Genomic DNA, 22,664 nt, shown 5'->3' on the forward strand with positions numbered 1-22,664 from the left:
ACAGGGGGAACCGAGAGGCACAGGGCGCGGTCGGGGGGGGAGGGGGGGCGCGCGTGTCACTGCGAGCGAGCGTGTTACCAGTTATAGGAAGCCACGGACACAGCTCCCACTGCCCCCCGCGCGCACACACTCACACCCAGCCCTGCACACGCACCCCGTGCACGCACAGCCTGCACACACCCAGCCCTGCACACGCCCACTGTGTGCACATGCACCTTTTGCATACACATGCCCCCACACAGCCACCCTGCATACTCACAAATACACACCCCATGTCTGCACACTAACACACGCACACACTGCAGAAGCACACACATGCACTACTCCCAGTTCCGCACACACACGCCCCAGCATCACACACAGCCATGCTGCCACCCCTGTTCCCCACACCTGGGTGCCAGCTATAAGGGGCAGGAGGGTGGTCCCAGGGCCACTGTCCCAGCCCCAAACCCTCCCCAGAAGCAGGTGCCACACCGCCATGGGGGGCAGCTGCGCCCGGCACATATGCCCAGGGAAGCACCCTGCTGAAGCAGAACTTGTCTGAGAAAACAAGCCCTTGGGATAAAAATAGTACCATATTTTCCACAGCTGTGGGAGATGCTTTGCCACCATGCTCAAATGGTGGCCACACTGGCTCCAGCCACAGTGCTTCCTGGGGAGATCCAGTCACTAAAGCAGCAGCATGGGTAGGCAAAGAGCAGACCACGCTCACAGGCAGAGGCTTTTGCTTGGCCATAGCAAGGCAGGGTGCAGAAAGCCTGGGGAACAGCCAGCATAGACCAGACAGGCTGGGCTGCATGTAGAACAAACACCTTTGGGGAGAAAAAGCTGAGTGTAACTGCAGGCAGCCTCTCTGTTGCCAGCTGGGCTGGGGAGCAGGAAGGGTAGTGGCAGTCCAGGGGACATCTGCATCCTGGCCCTCCGACCACTCCCGATCCTGGTGGCCAGCATGCCTGGGAAGCCTTGCTGAAGGGATCGAGAAGAAAAAAAAAACCAAAACCCCAACAACCTGATCCTCATGGCAGGCTTGCCAAAACCATTCTGCAGAGTTCCTGGTGTTGCAGTGAGCAGGAACTTGCTGTAGAGTGCCAGGGGTAGTAGCTGCGCTGCAGCAACTCCCATATCCACCTCCACCTCCTTCCAGCCTCTGGGTTTCTCTCCAGGCTTATTGGAGATTTTGCAGAGAAAATCCCCAGCAAGGGGAAATGAGGAATAAGGAAATAAGGAAACAAGGAAACATTTGCTTTGTTTTTTAGCTGGAAGACTAGTGTCTTGGGACGGCTTGGTGCTCTCCAGCAACAGCACGTCTTGGCCAGAGGTGACCCTTAGCAGCAAGCCCTGAGGACACAGGCACCTTCCTGCTCCAGCCAGCAAGTAGGCTCTGAATTAAGAAATGCCAGTGATTGGTATACGCAGAAAAGGCAAAGGCCAAGATCTAAGGCGAAGCCCTAAGATGTGGTTGCTACTCAGAGAAGTCTGGATGGCAAACAGCCTCCAGTCCCCATCCCCCTGGGGCAGGGAAGTTGAGAAGAGGAAGAGGCTGCAGGCAAAGCCTCAGGCCAGGCTGCTCCCAGAGCAGCTTTGATTTGGTGCTGTGGACCCACAGCAGGGCCAGGTTTGGAGGGCACCATATAGCCAGGAGCAGCAAGCCCAGGCGGGGCTGCCTTCACAAGCATCATTCAAACACACCCTGCAGAGCTGCATCACAAAGCCCACCCTGAGCTGAGAAAGGTCTCACTTTTCCTGCAAAAGGAAACATAAACCACAGCCAGTTTCAAAATGAAAGCAGGAAATCCTTTTTGCCTTTATGCAAATAGTCAGACAAGTGTTCTACCATGTGTTTACTCCCCAGCTGTGCCCACCTTCCCGCCAGCTTTCCCCTTTCCCTGCCTGTTCTCCACATGCTTCTCCTTTGTGGATGCCACACGGTCTGCTGTAGCTTTTGTCCCCAACAGGCAGCAAGTGCAAAAGGACTTGGTCCCCCCCCATCCTCCCAGTGCACAGCCCTCCACCAGCATCAGCTGCAGCCATCCCAGCCAAGGCACAGCTCCTGTGCGACATGTTGCATCTCCTTGCTGTTACAGTGCTTTGCAAACCCCGGAGTCTTTGTCTGGGCGCAAAACCTTCATGGTGGCCACACAGGCCACGGAAGGGGAGCTCCTCCTTCCCTGAGGCAGCCACAGCCATGCAGGTAATGCCACACTCCTGCAAACCATGGCTGGAGCGGCTTTAAAGCTATCCCTCTGAATTTCCAGCAGGCAAGGCGTGGGGCTGCTGCTAGGGAGCTTTTAAAGAACCCATCTTGCACAAAGAACAAGGAGCTTACACCCCAGCAAAAGCTTTTTCCTCGGACCAATTTGCAAAGCCTCCCCTAACTGCACAACCTGCTTATTTCTCATGCATTTTGGTATTTCTGCTTTCAATAATTTGTAACAAAAGAACTGAGACATCAACAGATTGGGAGAAAACAAAAACAGCCCTGAACTGAAATAGAGAACTGCCAGCCATTTTAAATTAGTTTTTAAATCTCCCAAAGAACATGGCTGTCAGGGCTCAGATACAACCTTGCTGATGGCCATTTCCAGGAACGCTTTATTTTCTTCTCCAGGAAGGAGGCAGGAGGTTTTCTCTATCTGATCAGATATTTGTTCAGCCTCTTGCCTACAGACCCTCCCACCTGCAGGGCACCACTGCAGCCAGCCAGAACCTGAGCCTTCAGCCACCACTGCCTAGCTGTGAGCCAGTCTTCCCTATTCCACAGGGCCAGTTTACTCTTTCCTGCTCATTTTTAACCCCAGCCTCCTGCCAAGACCCTTTCCTTCTACTGGGGCCGAAGCAGAGCCCCAGGAAGGCAGTCAGCACACTCAGGCCTTTGTGTCTTACACCAGGGCTCATTGCTCCCATGGATTTTGCTGCTCCTTGCAGTTTAGAGGAGGGCTTTATTAACCCTTACTACTTTCCCATTGCCCAACAGCAGCAAGGCAAGGCAAGCTGCTGCTTTCTCTAGATCAGAAACACCAACTCCAGATAAGGAAATAATCTGTACACTAGTAAGGCACAGGGAGAAGCAGCAGGACAGAGCTGATGACATCAATTTGAGATTTGTCTTGTCTTGCTCCAAACGGCAGACAAGTCCTGTTGCCTGCAAGGCACCAATGGGAAGCCCAGCTTTCACAGAGGCTTAAGGAATCCCCATCCTGCACACTAGCTTCTGCTACCCAGGCAGGTGAGCTGGGCTAAGATGCAGGACTTTCAATTGAGGAGTTCCCTTTTGCTGCTGCTTTTACAGCAGGCAAAGACAGCTACTGGCACCAGTATCAGCATCTGCACACCTGCAGCCATGTTCCAGCTGTGTCTGTAGCACAGCAAGCTACTGTAGCTCTGTCCAGCTCTTCCAGTACTTCAACTACAAAAGCACAGTAAATTACTTGCTTGGGATTTTCTCCTGGGGAAGTAATGACTTGCTTTCTATGGTATTTCTTCAGTAGCTGTGAAGTCAGTCTGAGAAGACACTGCACAATTCACTTCCAGACTACCCTGCATGCTCTGTACCCACTCCAGCATCTCTCCAAGACAGGCTGGAGAATCACCTCCACTACCACAGGTAACTCAAGATAGCACAAGCACTTCACAGCATGACTGATGCTGCTGGAACTGAACTTGCCTGGGCTAAGGGATGAGCATCCCTGCATTACTCCCAAGCCTGGAGGACACTGGAGGAACTTGACACCCTGCCATTCACACCTCAGGGGCTGGTTTCCTCCCATGGCTGCCTGGTACTACATCCATGGCTGTACTGGCCAGGGAAAAGTACTTTTATTCTACTACATGCATGTGTTAGAGGCAGCCATGCTTACTCTAATAGCGCAACAGTCACTTCTGGTCATTCACTCACAACCTGCCTACAAATAGGCTTATTAATTAGAAAGTATTTTTTTTAATTTAGGAAGGAAACTTTTGTAAAGCGTCCAGCCCTTCTGATCTGAAGGAGGTTTCCAGAGCAGAAGAGCTTTACCTCCTTAGGACAGTTCTCATACCCTGTGTATCACTCATCCTTTTAAAAGTACAGTGCTGTCATACAGCATTTTAAATCTGTGCCCTCCCCCACTCCAACCTCTAGGTTTTATTAAAGAAAACAGTATATACACACCAATAGCAATGGTCACCTTCATACAAATTTTTGGCTGCCAAGCTCATGTTCTGTTTCTTCTCTAAGGAAGGCGAAGTCTGCTACAGCACCCTGACATGGCACATATCACCCCTCTGCTATTTGAGGAAAAAATACAATAGTTCACTTATCCATTTACCAGTACTGAAATGTGTTTTAGCAGATGAACGACAGTAGTGATCCTCAGCAAAAGTCTACCTGAGGTCTTGTTTCCTGAAGCAATGTTCAATCTACACCTGGAAGCCCACTGTAAAGCCAAAGACCTTTCTAGACCTGCTGTCTCATACTTCTGACTTAATTTAATTTATATTTTTCCAGTCTACAACACACAATGAGAGAGGATCATGGTTTAGTTAGAACAAGTGCTTCTCAGGACATAACCCTGCTGCATGTGATCATTAGTTTGTGCAAGACACACTGCAATTCTCCATCTGTACTTGCTAAACTATTCAGGTTTTCTGCTATTTTAACATTATGTGAACAGATCTGCTCAGATACATAAGTTGAACAGTATAAGAGAAGCTGCACTACCACCTCTAACAATTAAGTCGAAATCAGATACAGACAAAAGCTACTACCCACTAAGTAGCTTGGTCCCAAGCTTTTTCTTCCATGCAATGTGAGCATAGCCAAGCTGAACCTCACAGTCAGTCCTGCTGCAAGAGGGTTAAACCAGAAGACCTTCCAACATCCCTTCCAAATAACATTACTCCATGGATCCACCTTGCAAGTGACCCAACTCAGAAGATGCACATCACATCTGTAAAGTTTTTAGAAGCATTTATAGGCAGAGGCCATGTTTTTTTAAATAAAAGTTTAATTCCTTCATCAGGTCTTAAGTTTAAACACAAATGCTGCTGAAAATCCTCACATGGCTGCTCTGATGTCCTGGCTCTTGGCTCTCAGGACATTGGCAGTGTGGCAGCATGGGCTCCAATACAGGAGGCAGGAATCAGACTCTCGGTAGAGCTCAGTGGCAGGATGCAAAGCAAAGAAGCAAGAGACACACACTTTCCAAAAAAACACCAATTCTTATACAAAAAGAAAAACCCAACAGTATTGATGTTGTCACAGGACAGGAGTTTTAGGAAGGGAGAGAAGTCTTCAGTAAAAGGCACAACTAAAGAAGTATGTCCCTAGATCTTAAACAAGTCTTTCAGTTATTTCTACTTATACTGCAGTCCCTAGTCTCTCAAAGCCATGCTGGTTACTATAGCAAGTAATTTCAAGTTCCTTCTTTTTCCCTTCCTCCAGCTCAAAAACAAATAAAGAGGAGTGCTTATGAAAACAGAGCATAAAACAGCTCGGTCTATAACCCCGTAAGAGTCCAGAAGAGACTTACCAGTTTACCTTACAATTGTCTGGTACAGTTACTAAGCATTCAAGTTTCAGATGATACTTATTACATTTGGGAGCCTCAGCAAGCTCCAGTTTTGGTATTTCTTTCAGGCACTTTGCCTGTCAGGTTGGTGTTAGATCTACAGCTTTCCCAATACTATGTATCACCAGCCTCTTTGACCCATTGCCATAAGCACTCACTAACAGCATCAGACCCACTCCAAGGGCTTCCTCAGGTCCTGCAACCTCCTATGCTCCTTGTTAAGATCTTTTGCAAGGAACAACACTTTCAAGACAAGGCAGAGTGACCAGGACAAGCAACCAGAACATGTTAGTAACTTACAGGACAATAGTATTGAAGGCAATGAGAGGCTAAGACAGCTGGACACAAAGCTGTTGTGTATTAGGTTACCCCAGCATCTGAGCAGGCACTTCCTAAATGCAACAAGCTACTATGGGATAAAGAGGCTCAGTTTACTAGTGTACTGGTAAAAAAAGATCAAGGATTTGCACAGCAAGTCAAGGTGCAGCTATAGTACATGACAGCAGTTCTCTAATTGCCAGCAAGGCTAACAGTAAGCTGTGAAATTGAGGAACTGGTTTTAGCCTACACTAGAAACTAAAGCACACAACCACCATGAGTCCTCTACGTAAAAGGGAGAGGAATGCTTGTCCAGGATGCACCTTCATCACAAAGTTAACACAGCAAGGCAGTACTGCACAGACTATGCTCTCACCTTCACTTTGCTGTGTAGCATGCTAAAGGGCATTTAAGTTCATCAATAATTAAGATTAATTCAAGTTTGCAAGCTACACTGATCTGCTTTGATAGGAAGGAAGCTGTAGCAGAACACCTCCCAGGTGTCCCCCAGGGCTTCACCTAGGGTCCAGTTTGGCCAAGATACAAGACTTCCTCATCACTCATTAAGGGCTTCTGTCATGTATAGAGTGGTAAGACAGCCAGCGGTCTCTCAGGCTCTTGGTGTAGATCCAGATCAACATGTCCTAGGGAGCTCTACTTCTCAAACAATTTAGGGTGCGCATGCCAGGTCATTTAACCCTGCCCACAGACAAACCCTCCCCCCCACCCCCAAATAATAGTGGCAATTAGCCATATGTCAGTCCCGCTCTCCACAGATCTGCAGAATTGAGTCAATACTACTGATGAGCCCCAATGCACAGGGCTGCTGTTGGAGTCTCAGTGTTACAGAGATGAGCTTCCCCCTCCCCCAGCCTCCCAGTGTTGAAATCAGAGCCAGTAAGCCTGACTTAAGCAGGAGGAGCTGTGGAGAACTGCACTGGAACAAGCAGAGTCTTCTACTGAACTTTACAACAAGCTGAACAACTTTTGGTTTTAAAAAAAGCCATACAAGCAGCAGCTGGCATCTGTTGTTATAAAGGGACATGGCTGAATAGGTAGGAGACAGATTCCCCATTATGAGTCCTCCTGATGGCCTCTGCCAGGATCATTGAGATGTCAATCACCTGGAGGGGAAGAAAGATGCATCAACATCACTGAGAAGAGATATCAAGCCTGGAAGAACAGTTGGTAAGTTCAGAAGAACTTCAAGAGTAAACTCATCACCCAAATTTATAACATGCCAGATGCAGAGAAATGACTTCTACACAGGATTAGGATTTAATTACATATAATTCTGAAGATATTCTACATATAGCACTAGAAGTATTATTTTGCTATTGATCTTTGTCACTCTACTGTCATCTTTCTTTGCTGAGACTCTCTAAGCTCAGTTTGTTTACCCTAGGACTATCTTATTCACTTTGTGTAGGCTGCAGAGAAGTTACGGGAGACTAAATCAAGATCAGATTGCTTCCCTTGAGTCATGAGGTTTTACCATCACTGCCAGCAGACTAAGAAAGATGAAGCTACTGTGCTGCAACTCAGCTCCCAGTTGCTGTGCTGGCTCCACCTGGTGGGGTAATCCAGTTAAAAGGAGGGAAAAGCACCTCTCAATCAAACTCTAGCTCTGAATCCCAGCAGCTAAAGCATTTCGATATGCGTAGTCTCAGTAAGAAGCACCATGTTCATGGTGCATAAAGGAAACTAAGTGAAATCCATATTAAATATTTTCTTTCTTCCAGACAGTTTGCCTCCTAAGGAAGGAAAGAAAAAAAATTAAGAGCTGCAGAGTGTGAAACTTATGACGAATCCTTTAGTTCTGTATTTCTCACTCAACATCAGATATGTAGTGCAGAAGAGTGTGGTGTTAAGTGAGAGCCTGAAAAACTACTCCACTGCAATCTTTGGCTACAGCTATTTACATACTGATTACCAGTTTAACATTTTGCCTACATTAACTGTAGTGTGTGGCTTGGAAAGAAGTTGAAGCATCAGACATCTTTTAGATGTGCTCAGTTGCAGGAATATCATCCAGAAGTTAGTGTTGAAAAAAAATGCAACTCAGTAACAGTTTGCAATCAGCTTAACTTGCTTCCAAAAGCAGCTTAAAATTCACTGCAGCTTCAACCAGTTGAGCTTCCTTTTCACCAGAACCCCAGTACCAGGGAACCTGCTACACTCATAACACACTTTCCAGAACTTCTCCAAATGCCTGTGTCCTATATATCTGTGCTGCGAACCTAGTATTTAGGATGTCCTTGGCTGTGTGTATGCTATAGCAGTACCTGAAGCTTCTGATGGACCTATTATACCTGAATGCTTAGGTAAAGCTTGCAGCTTCCAGCTGTCCATTAACACAGGAAATCCTCAAGTTCTGCCTAGCTCAAGTTGTACAGCCAATTTTTTTTCCTTCCAGGAAAGTCAGCTTCAGCTTGGGAAACAAAATGCCACAATACTTTTCCTAAATGGAAAAATCCAAGACAGAGTGACCATCAAGAGACCAGCTTTTAGCTTTCATATGGATGGCAAAGTGGTTTTGTTTGTCTTTCACAAGTTACTGTGGAGCTGGATTAGAAGGTGCATTTTATCATCGTAACAGGTCTGTTATCCCACAGCAATAGGAACAAGAGAACTTAGTCAACACTGCCACTGAATCCAGTGCCAATGACACTGCTGCAAGCACTAGACAGTATTATGGGGTTTTCCCCACCAACAAGAGGGCAGACAAATGCTACCACCCTCCAGGAGTGACAGAAGAGAAAGTAGATGCTCACCTGGATTTTAGGGCACTGCTTCATCTTGTCCTCCTGGGGTATTGTATTTGTGACTACAACTGCCTCAAAACAGGCATTGTTGATCCGAGAAATTGCTGGCCCAGAAAAGATCCCATGAGTTAAGATGGCATAAACTTTGGTGGCTCCAGCTGACACAAGCCTACAAGGGGGGGAAAAAAGGAGAAGGATAAGAAATTGCTAGCAAGCATTAAACTGACATTAGTGCAGGGCACATGGTAAGCATGAAAGGAGACAATGCCACATGCTTAGGGGACAAGCTACTTTTGATTCCCCCCTCCAGACCACTACTGATTCAGAGGAAGAAAACAGTTTAATGAGTACCATAAAATCCACCACAGGCAAAGTATACATTGAAAAAAATATTCTTCTTAGCCCTGGCACATTCAGACTAGATCATACAAATTGCCTTCCGTGATTTTTGTCAACACAAGGTAGCAGATATTTAATACTGAGTGTTGCATATGCTAGTGTTTCTAGTGTAGAAGGCCTGAAAGATATCAAAGCTTGAAAGGCTTACTTCTAATAGAAATTCATATGTATGACCTTAAGTTGATGGACCAGCCAGCACTTAGTTCTGCCTAGCATAGTCAGTGATGGTCTAGCGGAAGGCATACTTTCAACATAAGCATTTTTCAAATAAAAAAGACACTATGGTTGTCTAGCTATTCCCACTGTGAGATCTTTAACAAGGCTTTTTACTTATTTTGTATGACATGAGACAGATAATCAAGAAACTGTGTTACTTTGTGAAACCTGACATGCCAATAATCTGATTAGTTCATTACATAGCATCCACTAACAATAGGTTTCTGATTTAGGAAAGAATCAGTCAGCCCTACTCACTTGTCCGCAGCATGACAGATGGTACCACATGTGTCTGCCATATCATCTACCAGAATGGCCACTCTGTCTTTCACATCACCCACCAGCACCATGCGATCTACTTCATTGGCCTTCTTGCGCTCCTTGTGAATGAGGGCAAAGTCTACATTCAATCGATCTGCAATGGAGGTCACTCTGAAGAGAGAACAGTTTCCAAACATTTAACTCCACACAACAGCTTCAACTGAATCTTTTAAAACTATAAGCACAAACTGCTACTGCAGTAAGAGAAGCTGTCACCACATCTGTTACCGCTCCCAAGCAATTAATAGAAGATACTCTGCCACCTTAGTTTCCCTTCAAGCAGTTAAACTGCAATCTCTAATCTAATCTCTCCCAATGACAGCAACGGATAAAACAGTCTTTCATCCTGACCACTGTAAATTAATTTGCATTTAAAGCTCAAACCAAACCTTAACGAGCAGGTTTGGCAAACGTGAAGTGATCAGAATGCTTGGGAAGTTGTCATCTTTATAATACTATACTGGAAAGGTTTAAGTTCTGCTACAACAGGGATCTACTTGCACTTATAGAAGCATTCAACTGTCATGCATACAAGTGCTGGCACAAGGACAGTGGCAGGAGTACACATCCAAGTCCATCATCGCACATTTACTTTGGTTAAAGTGACCACAGAACAACCTTACTAGAGGGACCTAAACTTTATATATTGATTCTGAAGAACAGTAGAGAGTTTAAAAGCATTAGGAGCAAGATGGAACAAAATACACATGCCCCTAAGAAAGTCTACACTTGAGATGAGTAGACTCCTAGCGTCAGTAAATCAAACTCATCACCCTGGGAGTCCTACACAAGATCGTTAAACTAAACTGTTTACTGAAGTATTTAGTTCTGCAGTATGTCCATAAAACATTGCACTGGCTAAGACTGACACATTTCGGTTTAAGTGACTTTTCCAGGAGTCAGATTATAGCTGGCTGACTTGGCATTTCATATAGTGCATTATGCAACAAGCTACAGAAGCAGCTGAATATACAAAAGCTCTTGTCTAACACATGGGCCATAGGCCATAACAAAACTACAGGAAGACATACAGCAGCCTGCAGTGGTAGTATCTCTTGGCTGTTTGTAGCCGATAGCTTAAAACACTTTAAAGTACATGAATCAGGTCCACATGCACCAACATTCTGGTGTGACAGTCCTGGATTAAAGAATACCTCTGTGTCCCCTTGCTGTTCACATGTAGCCCTTATACAGAAGCATCAAGGAACAGCCTAGTTTCTCCTAATAAGCACTGAGAACATTTTGAACTGTCCACAAACTGGCATGTTTATCTGCAGGAAGATGGGAGAGTGTCATACTATCAAAGTAGAAATGTACTATAAAATATGCTGCTGCTTTTTGGAAAGAAATCATCTATCTTTCTTGCTCTCAGGGAAGAGGAGTAGCAGCAGCAGGCTTAAATCCCAGCTAGATATTCAAATCAAGAGTAATTAAGTAAGAAAATACTTTAATAGACTAAGCTTAATACTGCAAAGAAAACAGTCTGGATAAAAATTTATCATTAACCAGCAACAGTAACCTTGTCTTGGCATAGGGTATGAGCTATGTGATTCCCTCCCTCAACATGTATAATTACGCTTCTACAAAAAAATTGTTGTACTCCAAGGGATGCAGTAATTGCACAATTCCTACCTATGCAACTGTGACTCTAGAAGCTACTTAGTGTAGTCCAAGAAACCTTCCAAACATTTCCTAGAAGAATCACTCTTCACTAGCTGCCATAGACTGTTTTACAGAAGGCAGGCTGGCAGAGGGAACATTTGTAAGGCCCTGATAGCAAGTGCATGTCGCAAACATCCGTCTCAACCTAAGCAGGGATAAACTGATAATGACGGAATGTTGAGGGAATGGCACAGACACCCATCTTGGCCAAGGACAGAACCTGCGGAGGCAGGATATTGTCTTGTGAGCCCCCTCCCTTATTCCTGAAACATGTAGACAAAACACCATCTGTGTCCTGTGCATGCATGCCTGTGAAAGGCCATCACTCAGTCAAGCCCAAAGGGGGGGCACAGTGAGACCCCCAAGACCCCCACAACCCACCAACTCATTTCTGGAACATTCCTGAGCACATACTGCACCTGCTCAGTGATGACATACCCCTGCCTATGCGGAGCCTTTTGGGTTATAAAAAGGGGAAACACAAGCTCTCTGCACATGCCCACCACCTGAGGACTACAACTACAAGCAGAGAACATCACTGGATCCAAGGGTGGTAATATCTTTTATCTCTCTCTTTTCCTCTCCATCACTCTCTAACTTCATTTTTGGCACATTAAGATAATATCGTCACAAGTTTTGCTAAGCCATTACCTTTTGTAGTTCTGCTAAGTTTTAAGTATTGTCATAACTTTTGCCAAGCCACTATCTTTTGTAGTTCTGCTCATTTTTAAGTAAATTTGTGATTTGTTTGAACCTCTAGAGTAATTGTCATTACTCGAGTACCACGCAGAGAATTAAAAACTTAACCTCACCCTAACCCACTGAGTGGGACGGGACAACATGTGTCTTAAGAATAAGGTCACAAGCACTCTCAGGAATTCAAGAAGATATAGAAGCAGCACCCCAAGCTAGCTGTCTGACAGCTTACCTCTTGGCTCCACCTGCATCTGGTGAAACAATGGTGCAGTTCTTCCACTCTGGAATGTTCTCTTTGATCCATTTTAGTACAGCAGGCTCAGCATATAAGTTATCAACAGGGATATCAAAAAAACCCTGCAAGGAAGACAACAGGAACAGATGTAGCTGAATGTCACGTTCCAAAAAACAGCTGGAAGAAACCTTCTATATGATCAGGCATGCAGCCACAGCCTTTCCACAGCTTTCAGCTGTCCTTTCTACTTCCCTTAATGCAAGGGCAGTAGTCTTTGGGATACACATAATAGTAACATAAGAAGTCTTCAGAGCCAGAAATAGTTTAGCAGCATAAAGAACACTTTACATCTGACACCTTCACAACGTGGAACTAGTTCTGTCCTAAGGGGGTGCAGAAAACCAGCATCAAACACACTCATTTTCAGAGCAGCTAGCTGCTTGTTTACAAAGTCAATCTTTAAAGCTCATAACCTACAGCTTGCATCTACAGGAAAGCTATGAAAAAGGTTTGAGTAACATTTGGTTTTAAACTAACACAGCTAGTTCCACAACTTTACACTGACCCAGCAGACTCCTCCAGGTAAACCTCAAAGGTCACTAAAAGCCAGAACTTAATCCTGGTCAGGGTGTAATAGGCAGGAGAGCAGGGGCAGTTACTCTAGAGGAATGCTTCAAAGTATAGGAGTAACAAATCCTTCCTACAATCATTCCTTTTGCACTCAGCAACACAGCAACTACAAGAACCAGGCTGAAACCAGCCAGATGCCAGAAGCTTGAATATACAAATGCAATTATTCCATTAATCTCACCATTGCTGCTGGTGAAAGGTCAACCCTATGGCACATATCAAATCCAAGCTTCCTACAGAAGAGGCATACCCCCTTGGGCTCTGCTCTTATTTCATGATCTTTCTGAAAGTCTTCTCAGCTGTGCCCCCCATAGATTTTTTCCAGCTGAAACAAAGTATTTCTGGGGAAGTATGAATGGCTGCATTTTCAACTGTCAAAATGAAAGCCAGCCCACTTACTTCACCAGGCAGTAGATATCTTGGCCTTCTAGATTCAAAGTGTTTGCAGCGACACAATAGATATCCTCCCCTCTGCCACATCCCTCTCAGTTGCACTGAGTTGGTTTCTTGGCCTCAGAGCACTTGCTCAAGGTGTAAAGAGACAAGACTGATAATTTAACAGCTTGCTGTCCCTCCTCTCCCTGGTATATGCTCTTGCCACTTCTCTTACATAGCTTTGGTCAAGATTTCAATTGCTCTGTGAGATTATTCTGTTCACTAAGCCAGCAAAACCCATGAATAATTTTCAATTCACCAGCAGCTTGGGAGAGAACCAAAGCCAACTTATGTGGAAGGGTGCCACTGAATGGATACAAGTGGGACTGCCCATCTTGTCAACAGCAAGCTATCAGATCACTGTCCTGGTCAACTGAACCCTCACAAGCAGCTATGCCAGTACACCTGGAGGCAGGGCTAACCTCAGGACAGCAGTATTATCAGCCACTATGTCAAACAGCACTGCTCACTTCTCCCTGAGAATTCAGTAAATATCAGAAAGCTCTACTCAATATTTAAGAACACTCTTGATAAAGCCATTCTCCATCTCAAACTACTCAAAGGACCAGTTAAGAATACACAGTGTCACTGTGTTGCAATAAAGTTGCACAGATCATTTACTAGCTCAACATTCATTTCCACAGAACTCTTTATGCTTAGTCTGATCAAGAACAGCTATAATTTCATTTACAGATGAACCTGTTATCCATCTCCCCATCCTCTTCTGACTGATTCTGCAAGTCCCTCCCAGTCCCATGTTACCAAGTCCTGATCACTGCCATGCCCAGTGTCTTTCACTGGGAAAGCGTGCAAGGCAGTAAAGAGGCTCAGATTGGAACAGGTAAGTACTTCCCTGATTTTAGCTCCTACCTGAATCTGAGATGCATGCAGGTCCATGGTGATTATATGATCTGCACCTGCCACAGACAGCATGTTTGCAACCAGCTTGGCAGAGATTGGAGCTCGACTCTAGTACAGGAAAAAAAACAGTATTTAAGACAAGTTCAACTCCTTCATCAAGATGTCAAATGATTCACAAGCAGCTACTAAAAGGAGTACTCATTAACATCTTTTCATCAACCAGTGATTACAGCTTGATGTACCTTCAAGATGAACTAGATCTTTATGAAAAGATAAATTTGCAGGCTGATGCCCTGAGGTTTAAAGAAATTAAAATAAGTTTTATCTCCTTGTCTACATACTCAACTTCATCTAAACCCTATCCAGCAGTCAGGACTTTCAAGGTGCACATTCATCTTCCAAACAAGAACCTTTACCACATCCCTTACCTTGTCCTTTTTGTCCTGCCGAGCATAAGGGAAGCAGGGTATGACAGCTGTGACTCTGCTCGCTGAGGCAATCTTACAGGCATTTATCATGATAAGGAGCTCCATCAGATTGTCATTGATTTCACCACAGCCACTCTGCACAATGTAGACATCCTCTCCACGTACACTCTCGCCTATTTCCACACTGGAAACAGATGAGGAAAGCAGAGTTGTATCCAAACACAAATTAAAACACAGCCATTACATATGCCTGCAAAGCAACCAAGGGATCACATTCCCAATGGTCTGTGGGTGACAGTTTCATAAAATCAAGGGTGCTGAGCAAGAATACTGCTGCTTATTTGTTAAGTAACTATTTTACATTGCTCACTGGTCAAATTTAATGGTTCAGTAAGGCTAAAAGCACTTAGCCTGTACTCTTGAGCGCAACACAAGCTGAGCACGTAAAAACCCCAAAACAGGCCTTGTTCTCCCTGAATCAGAAGTACAACCACCTCAGCTAAAAGTGGCAGTGTACAAAGGAAGTAAGGGTGATGGCGAGTCAGCAAAGAAAGCCAAGCCAAACTTCTACCAGAAGCAATGCTGCAGCTGATTATCAGATTTAGACAGCTATTCACTGGCTTGAACAGAGAAGCCCTCCAGCATTTCACTTTGGAAAGTCTTTTGGGGTTAACTTCCTCCTGGATGTAATGCACACTAATCCCTGCTGATGAAGGGACTGAATCGAAGCCAAAGGTCCTGTATGCTAGGGCAAACTGCCAGCTTCAGTGCATGTACCAAGACACCTGCACCAGAGGCAGAGTTGGAAAGAAAGGAGTAAGCTTAGGTTTGAGGTTTCATACAGGGCAATGCTGCATAAGGCCTTTTGTAGGAACGTACTGACTACTAAGTACTTCCAACATTTCAGTTTAGAGAAGCCTGCCACAGATTTGGAAGTAACCAGAAGTCAGTCTACTGAGGACAAGGCTCTTCCATGGCTGGTTTCTTCTTGCACTGGAGGGAGATGCTCACCCACTCTGCAGACTCTGCCACATCAAACTCTAGGAACAAGTAGACAGACAATCATCCAACCCACTCCTAATGGCTTAATTTATAGAGCACCTTAGGGTAGATTTCCAATTTTCATATTTCATTCTCTGATCTTCCTCTTCTCTTCAATGTGGTTTTGGTGACTGTTAGGTATTTATAGTCTTACTGCTCAATACCCATCAGCAAACTAATGTCATTTTTATTGCACACTGACTTACAGCATACACCAATCCCTCATGAAGAATTTCAGCCAGCATGAGAACTTCCTGCTAGGTAAGCGTCTGAATTAACAGTAGTTAGTATACAAGTGCCATCTCCAACTGTACTTATTATCAGTTATTAAATTGATTCAAGAAATATTTTGTAACAAAGTATCAATCAACTCTTCTGTTAAAACAATCTTGCTTTTTCTTGGAAGCACCTGCTATCAGTTTATTAGGGTAAGATGTCTATTAGGTCTTAAAGTCACATTACCTGCTGACATAAGAACCTGCTGGCTAGCCAACTGGATGGATAAGAGCAGTTAATAAAAAGCAATGAGAACAGTACGATGGCTGTAAATCAAATAGACTCTTTTTACAGCTCTCCTCTACAACTCTTTGTACTACCTCTGAAGTTTTCAGTTACAAGTGGGTCGGAGCAATCATTCAAGGTTCTTTGTATTACACTGTGTGGTGTGTACATGCTTAGTGTACTTCTCTAAACCAAGCTTTAAGAGCTCTGAATAATTTTTAGCCTCTCCTTTCTTTTAGCTTCTTCCTCATGTAGAATGGCAACGAGACTTGTAAAGCATCAAGACAGAAAACGAGATGAATCTTAAGTTTCAGAGCTTGAGGGAGAACCCAGACTGCAAGACTAACTACATCGAGGGCTGCAAGGTGGTGTCAGCCTCTGACCTTTCCTGAATAATTTTATCAATACCTTTTAAGACTCTGAAGCTCTTCAGAGTAGTTTAAAGGCACCAGCCACAACCTAAGCACAAAACTGTCAAGCCTCAAGTCATCACAGTCTAAACTGAGCATGGAAGAGACTGATCAATGCAGATGAAACCCCAGGAGGTGCATTCCCATCAGCTCCTAGCTTTGAGGGTAGTGGGGGCAAGGTCCAGCAGGTGAATTCTGCCACTCCAAACTCTGTCATAGCAGCCGGGTGACACAAACCCTCCCCTCCACATGCAGGAGCACTGAGGTGCCGTGAGAACATTAAAACCGGCTGTCGGAAGCCCAGCACACCATGGCACAGCCCGCATGGGGGAGACGCGTTTCGGCGGAGGCCGCTAGAGGCATTGCCAGGGCCGTGCAGCCGCCCCAGCACATGGCTCCCCGCCGCCAAGAGCTCTCCAGGGAGCACCAAGGCCTTGGCCTCTCCCCATATGAAAGCGTGCTACCCGGGCTCCCCGCTCCCCGTGGTGTCACGCTTTACCCGGCCAGTTGTTTCCGCTCCCTCTCACCCAGCACTCGGTAAACCCCGGCCCGCCACCCAGCGTCACGATCACGATGCTGCCCCATGCGTTGCTCCACAGAAAAGGGCTCCGGGCGGGGAGCTGCTCAAGTGTAGCCAGTGGCGCTGCACGGCGGCTCCTTGGCTGAAAAAGGCCCCCCCCAGAGGCCCCTTGAGAGACCCGGCCCCAGCCCCGTCTGCGAGCTGCGCAGCGACTGCCCACAGGAGAAAGGTGTCATGCACTGGACGTCTCTGGCCCATTAGGGCCCAGGCAGAAGAGCTCCGCGCTCAGTGAAGGTCTCCGAGCGCGACCCCCGTTCAGCCGCCGCTCCCGTCCGCAAGGCCCCGAGCGCCCAGGCCGCAGCCCCAGCGCCCACCCTGCGCCCCGCACTACAAATCCCAGCAGCCCCTGCGCGGCGGCTGTGCGGACCTCAGCGCGGCAGCGCCCCGTGGCCCGCCGGGAGCTGTAGTGCGGCCCCGCGCCCATCTCACCATGTCTCCTGGTTGCTGAACTTCTTCGTGACCACCTTGCCCAGCTCCAGGCCGAGGCGGTCGGCGATCTTCTGGGACAGGTCCTGGTGCGAGCTCCCGCTGAAGATCTTGATATTGGGCATGATGGCGGCTGCGGAGCTCTCCTCCTCGCCGCTTCGCCTCGCGCCGCCAGGGACTGCCGCACAAGGACCCACCCGCCTCCTGCGCGGGGGCGGGGACGCGGCACAGTGAGCGCTCAGCACAGCAGCCCGCGCCTACTCCGCCATCTTAGCTCTTCCCGCCTGCCGCGCGGGCTCTTTATAGGCTCGTCATCCCGAGGACACGTCTCTGCGCGCTTCCCATTGGCTCCGTGGCAGCCAGGGCCGGAGCTCTGCCCGCCCCCCGTCATGACGCAAAGGGTGGTGGGCGTGGCTCAGAGGTCTCCCTCCTGCCCCGCGACCGCCTCAACAACGGTCCCTGGTGGGGAGGGGGAAGGAGGCGCGCGCGGCCTCTCGCTAGCCCCTCCAAGGGGTGGGGCGGAGGGCAGGAGGAGGCCTGCGATTGGTTGTCGCCGGGCCGCCTGGCCTGCGGTTGGCCAGCGGGGCCGTGGAGGCCGGAGCTGGCCGACAGCCCTGACCCACGTGGCCCTGGGGGGGAAGAGGGGGGAACATACGGCGTTCGTTGGTCGCGTGATTGGTAGTCGACCCCCTTCCAGCGGTCATGATGGCTCCCCTCCCTCAGGGGAGGCCCTGGGGAGAGGCAGGGCGGGGGAGAAAAAATGGCTCTGCTCTCGCTGCAGGGCGCCGTGGCCGCGTACCCCGACCGCAGCGGGTGAGGAGCCCCGCCGCCGCGGGGCGGGGATTACCTCAGCATGCTGGTGTGTCTGTGCCTGCTGGCTCCTTCCTCTACCGCCGCGGGATGTCAGGGCCTGCCCTGCGCTAAGCAGGCGTCATCTCGCTGGGCCGCACTGCCGCCTTGTAATTCAGTATCCCGGTGGCATGCTGTACGGCATCACCTTGCCCGGCTGCGGTACCGCCGTGTCACACTGTACAGGCGTCACCTCGCCAGGCTGCTGCACCCTGTGTAGCGCTGCACAGGGCTCACCCTGCTGCGTCTCGGGCAGTGCTGCACAGCTTGTCCCTTCGCCATGCTGCTGGATGCTGCCTGTTGCACCGCGGTGAGTGACTCGGGGTGCCGCGGCATCGCAGCCGAAGCCCCACGCTATGCTATCGCTACCTCCAAGCAAAGCCCCGAGTTGTGCGGTGGTGGCCTGCGGAGCCCCTGGCGTGGCAGTGCCCTACAGCAGCAGCACGGGCTGGGCACCCACCGTTTAACATGTCTCTGTGATTTTCACAGCGAATATATTCTCATTAAGAGAGTCGTAGCTTTTCCATCACAAATAGAAGCCCAGGCGCCTCTGCTGCCTTATCAGCCGTGCCCAGACTGAGCCCAGCGGTTCGGACCAGTCCGTGGCTATTAGGTTCAAAGGTTTGGTGGGATTACGCATTGACATTATCAAGTTGGAGCAAGTTTTTAATTTTTGAAGGATAGTGCTTATCTTCTTCACTTGAAGATAAACCTTTTGCTTTTTTGTCTTGCAAACTTATAATCTACAAAAATACTAATAATTGATTTTCTTTGCCCTTCAAGTATGCTATGCTCAGTCTCTTCCTTTGGCTGAATCGTGAATTGATCCATTTCAAAAGTGAAATGATGGTAGCAGGCTTTATGTGTGAAGAGGTATTGACTTCTCACATATAAAGCCAGTATGACTAGTCTCACTGCAAACTCAATGAGAAAAAATTAAATGATAGCTGTAATTAACATTTTCTGCACTTGTCCTCAGAATTTGCAGCAATACTTTCTGCTATTTATTTTTCTGTTGGAAATAGCCTTTGGCCACATTTCGAGATTAAAAAAATCATAATTGTGGTGGATACTCTGAATTGCAAATACTGAGGTGTTTTTTTCTGTCTTCTGGATCATTGTTAAAACACATATGGGTACTATTTTAAGAGGCTGTTTTAATTTCTGAGGGGTTTTTTTACATTTGTAATTGGGGTTTGGTACCTAATTAGTCTCCTGTGAACTTTCAGCCTGTATGTGATTACATTATGCAGATTAATTTAGCTTTAGCAAAAATAAACATTATTTAAAGGTTTTTAAATATACAAAATAAGCCACAAACAGCTTCTTCAAAATTTGCATGCAGTCATGTAATTCCTACTCTTTTACTTGACCATCTCATACATAACAAAATTCTGTGATGAATTTGGCATTGATAAGTTGTTGCTTTGAGTCCTTGAGAATTCAACCTGAAGAAATAATCTGTAATTCACAGAGGCTGGCCACCTTTTCTTTATTTTGTCTTGCAATTATCCTGGCCCAAAATGCTGCTGTTACTATTCCCAAAGGCCTAATGATTACGAAATCGTACTTTGAGGAGCTTTTCTGTAACTCTTTGTAAGGTGTCATTAAACTTGGAATTCACCTAGATTAAACTATATATTAATTCCCATACTTAGCATTGATGGGAATTGGAATATCAAAATATGGTAATTTTGATTTTTTGTGTGTAATTGTAGCAGCTTGTGAAATGCTGTGACATACAGCAAATCCAAGGAATGGGAAAGGAAGAATACAGTTCTTCTAATTAGTTGCTAAACATTACTCAATAACACAAGGGAAAACTTCACTGTCAGATGGCTACCTGGTGGTTCCAGTGATGGGATTTGTGGATACCTCCCAAATTTCTAGCAGCCATATTCTTGCACAAAATCCACATCACTGTAACCACTGCCTACTAAAGACTCCTATACTTTTGTCTGGAGGACACCTAAAAAAAATCCAGCAATTTTGCTGGCATTCTTAAATGGGCCTGTCACAGTTTACAGCATTTTTTTCAAATGATAGTTCTGGATAATTGCAAGTTTGCAATGGCTGTTCTGTACATATTTTTCAGTGATAAAGCTATGTAGTCTGAAAATAACTTCAAGGCCTCTCCTCCCTGCAAAGCACAGACTATGGAAGGTTTGTTGCTGCTATTGCAGTTTGAAGAATTTGGAAGATGGATACCTTCTTTCCAGTCCCCAAAATACTTGTTTCTGGTTTTGAACCATTTGCTTCAGTCTTGGTTTAAATCCTATTCCACTCCCCACCCCCGCAGCTCTTGAATGCAGAATGTCTGTGTTCTGTGCCCCAACATCCCTGCCCCCTCCCAGTTTATTTGTGAACCAGGTACTGGGAACCTGAGGCTGAAGGCAGCAGAAAGTGAATGAAAACATGTGAATTATGCCTCTCACTGATGAACTCTGAGTTTCCCCTACACAGGACTTTTGAAGTAGCATGTCTATTAGATTCCTCCTGGGATTGGAGAGATGGGATCTGCAGGAGTGAAAAATCTGACAAAAGATGAAATTAGATCTTTAATCCTGTAAATCAGGGACTGGCAACCTTTCATGTGTAAAAACAAAGACTTTTTTTTTTTTTTTCTTGCTGAGCTAGAGGCCAAGCATGGTTTCAGGAGCCCCAGGGAGCCAGTGGAAGCTGTACCCCAGGAGGGAAGATTTTGTGGAGCTGCTGGTGGATGACACTTTCTTTTCCTCCAAGGCAAACAGAGCCAGGGGCTGGATGCTGTGGCCATTCATAGTCTCTCCAACTCTATATCATCTTCCTGCCTTGCAGCATTAAATGGCCACAAGTGCCATCTAAGAAAAGTCCCTGCTGCCCTTCGGTGTTTCAGCTACCACAATGTCTTTGTCAGACAAAATTTTGGTTATGAGGACAAAAGTCTACCTACCTTAGCAATTTATCACTATTGCTAGCAATGCTCTTAGAACAGGATAATCTCAGAGATTTGAGAAGCTCTTAATGCACCAAAGTCTTAGTTAAAGCCAAAATGTTGCTCATGAGGTTCCTCAGCCATAGCTTGCCTATTAGCAGCTTGCATTGCCATTAACTGAAGAAGGGACAAGGAGAACCAGCTTTGAACAGGGAGGTGTTTGTCTGGTTCTTGGCCTAAATGGGATGGAGATGCTGTGTGGTTGAAAACCATTGGCCTGTGAGTCAGGTTGGCTGTCAAAGGACACTCAGGAAAATGATCACAGTCTAGGTGAAGTTTGGGTGTGACAGTACATTGGAGTACCTCAAATCTTGTGTGGACACCCTTACTCAGAATTAAAGCACCTAATTCCGGTTGACTTGCTTCATTCTGAAAGCAAAATATAATAAATTGAATTATCTATTTGCAATCTAAAGAATTTTATTTCTTTTTGCCTGTGGTTTACAATGCGGACAAGCACAAGTTGGTTTTGGTAGCAGAAAGAACAAGCTCATAGCCTGAACTGCTGTGTTCCCTCACGTTTGGAAGTTGTGAAATAAATTACTGTCCAACTAAGGAGAACCTGAAAGCACATGAATGGCAAAACCCCCTTTTTATTTACCTGATTCTATCAATATGCATTTAAGCAGCACATTAACACCATCAAATTTCATGGTGATGTCAATCAAGACAAGTAGCCCATGTCCCTCTCTTGGCACATTCCTGCATACAATTGCCTCTCAATTACCACCAGCCACTTAATCAAGGATGCATTTTCATGCACAAAGCGTGTGGCTCAGGATTGTTTTTTCTTTCTATTGCCTTGTGACTGCACTGCCTTGAAACCAGGTCTGTTAATGAATGGCACTTGATAGGAATAACATAAGGCTCGGTCCTTGGCCTTGGTGGCTAAAAGAATAGTAGAAGCTGGAAAAAAGTGGAGGCCAAAAAGGAATGGGAGGCAAAAAGATAAGTAGAGGTGGAGAAGGGGTGAAAAGATGATTAGGAAAGTAGAAGCTGAGAAAAAGTTCAGGCTGAAAAGGGTTGGGAGGCTGAAAAAGACTGAAAAGGGCAGGGAGGCCAAAAGAAAAGTGGATGCCAAAAACAGGTGGGAGACCTCAAAGTGGTGTGAGGATAAAAGGGAGTGGGAGGCTCAGAGGGAAGTAGAGATCAAAAAGCAGTGTGAGACTGACAAGGAATGGGAGGCAAAAAAGTGATGTAGGGATTGAGAAAAAGGGCTGAAAAGGGGTGGAGGGCCAAAAAGGAGTCAGCAGCTCTTGGCGCTGGGACTCTGAGCGTACGATGTACACGAGCCTCACAAATGTCTCAATAAGGCTGCTTAGCACCTGGAAGCTGCTCGTGATGGTGGAGAGCACGTGGGTAGGACTC

At 46.3% G+C, this 22,664-nt stretch overlaps 1 protein-coding gene across 3 annotated transcripts; it reads right to left on the reverse strand.

Annotated features, from left to right (window-relative positions):
- Positions 1–28: 28 nt before the first annotated feature.
- On the reverse strand, positions 29–17,770 carry PRPS1 (phosphoribosyl pyrophosphate synthetase 1). 3 transcript variants are annotated; one of them, XM_054839830.1, is made up of 7 exons: positions 17,477–17,770; positions 14,516–14,699; positions 14,097–14,195; positions 12,159–12,283; positions 9,506–9,679; positions 8,642–8,801; positions 29–6,991 (listed from the first exon to the last, which is right to left on the reverse strand). In XM_054839830.1, the coding sequence occupies exons 1-7, from the start codon at positions 17,596–17,598 to the stop codon at positions 6,899–6,901; spliced, it is 957 nt and encodes a 318-aa protein (XP_054695805.1). In that variant the 5' UTR covers positions 17,599–17,770; the 3' UTR covers positions 29–6,898. The 3 variants fall into 3 exon arrangements, with proteins under 3 accessions (XP_054695805.1, XP_054695804.1, XP_054695806.1); XM_054839831.1 differs by lacking the exon at positions 29–6,991 and adding an exon at positions 7,016–7,621 and having other exon boundaries at positions 17,477–17,750; XM_054839829.1 differs by having other exon boundaries at positions 29–8,801; positions 17,477–17,750.
- Between the last annotated feature and the right edge of the window lie 4,894 nt (positions 17,771–22,664).

Source organism: Grus americana, chromosome 12 (genome assembly GCF_028858705.1).
Source record: "Grus americana isolate bGruAme1 chromosome 12, bGruAme1.mat, whole genome shotgun sequence".
Classification (NCBI taxonomy): Eukaryota; Metazoa; Chordata; class Aves; order Gruiformes; family Gruidae; genus Grus; species Grus americana.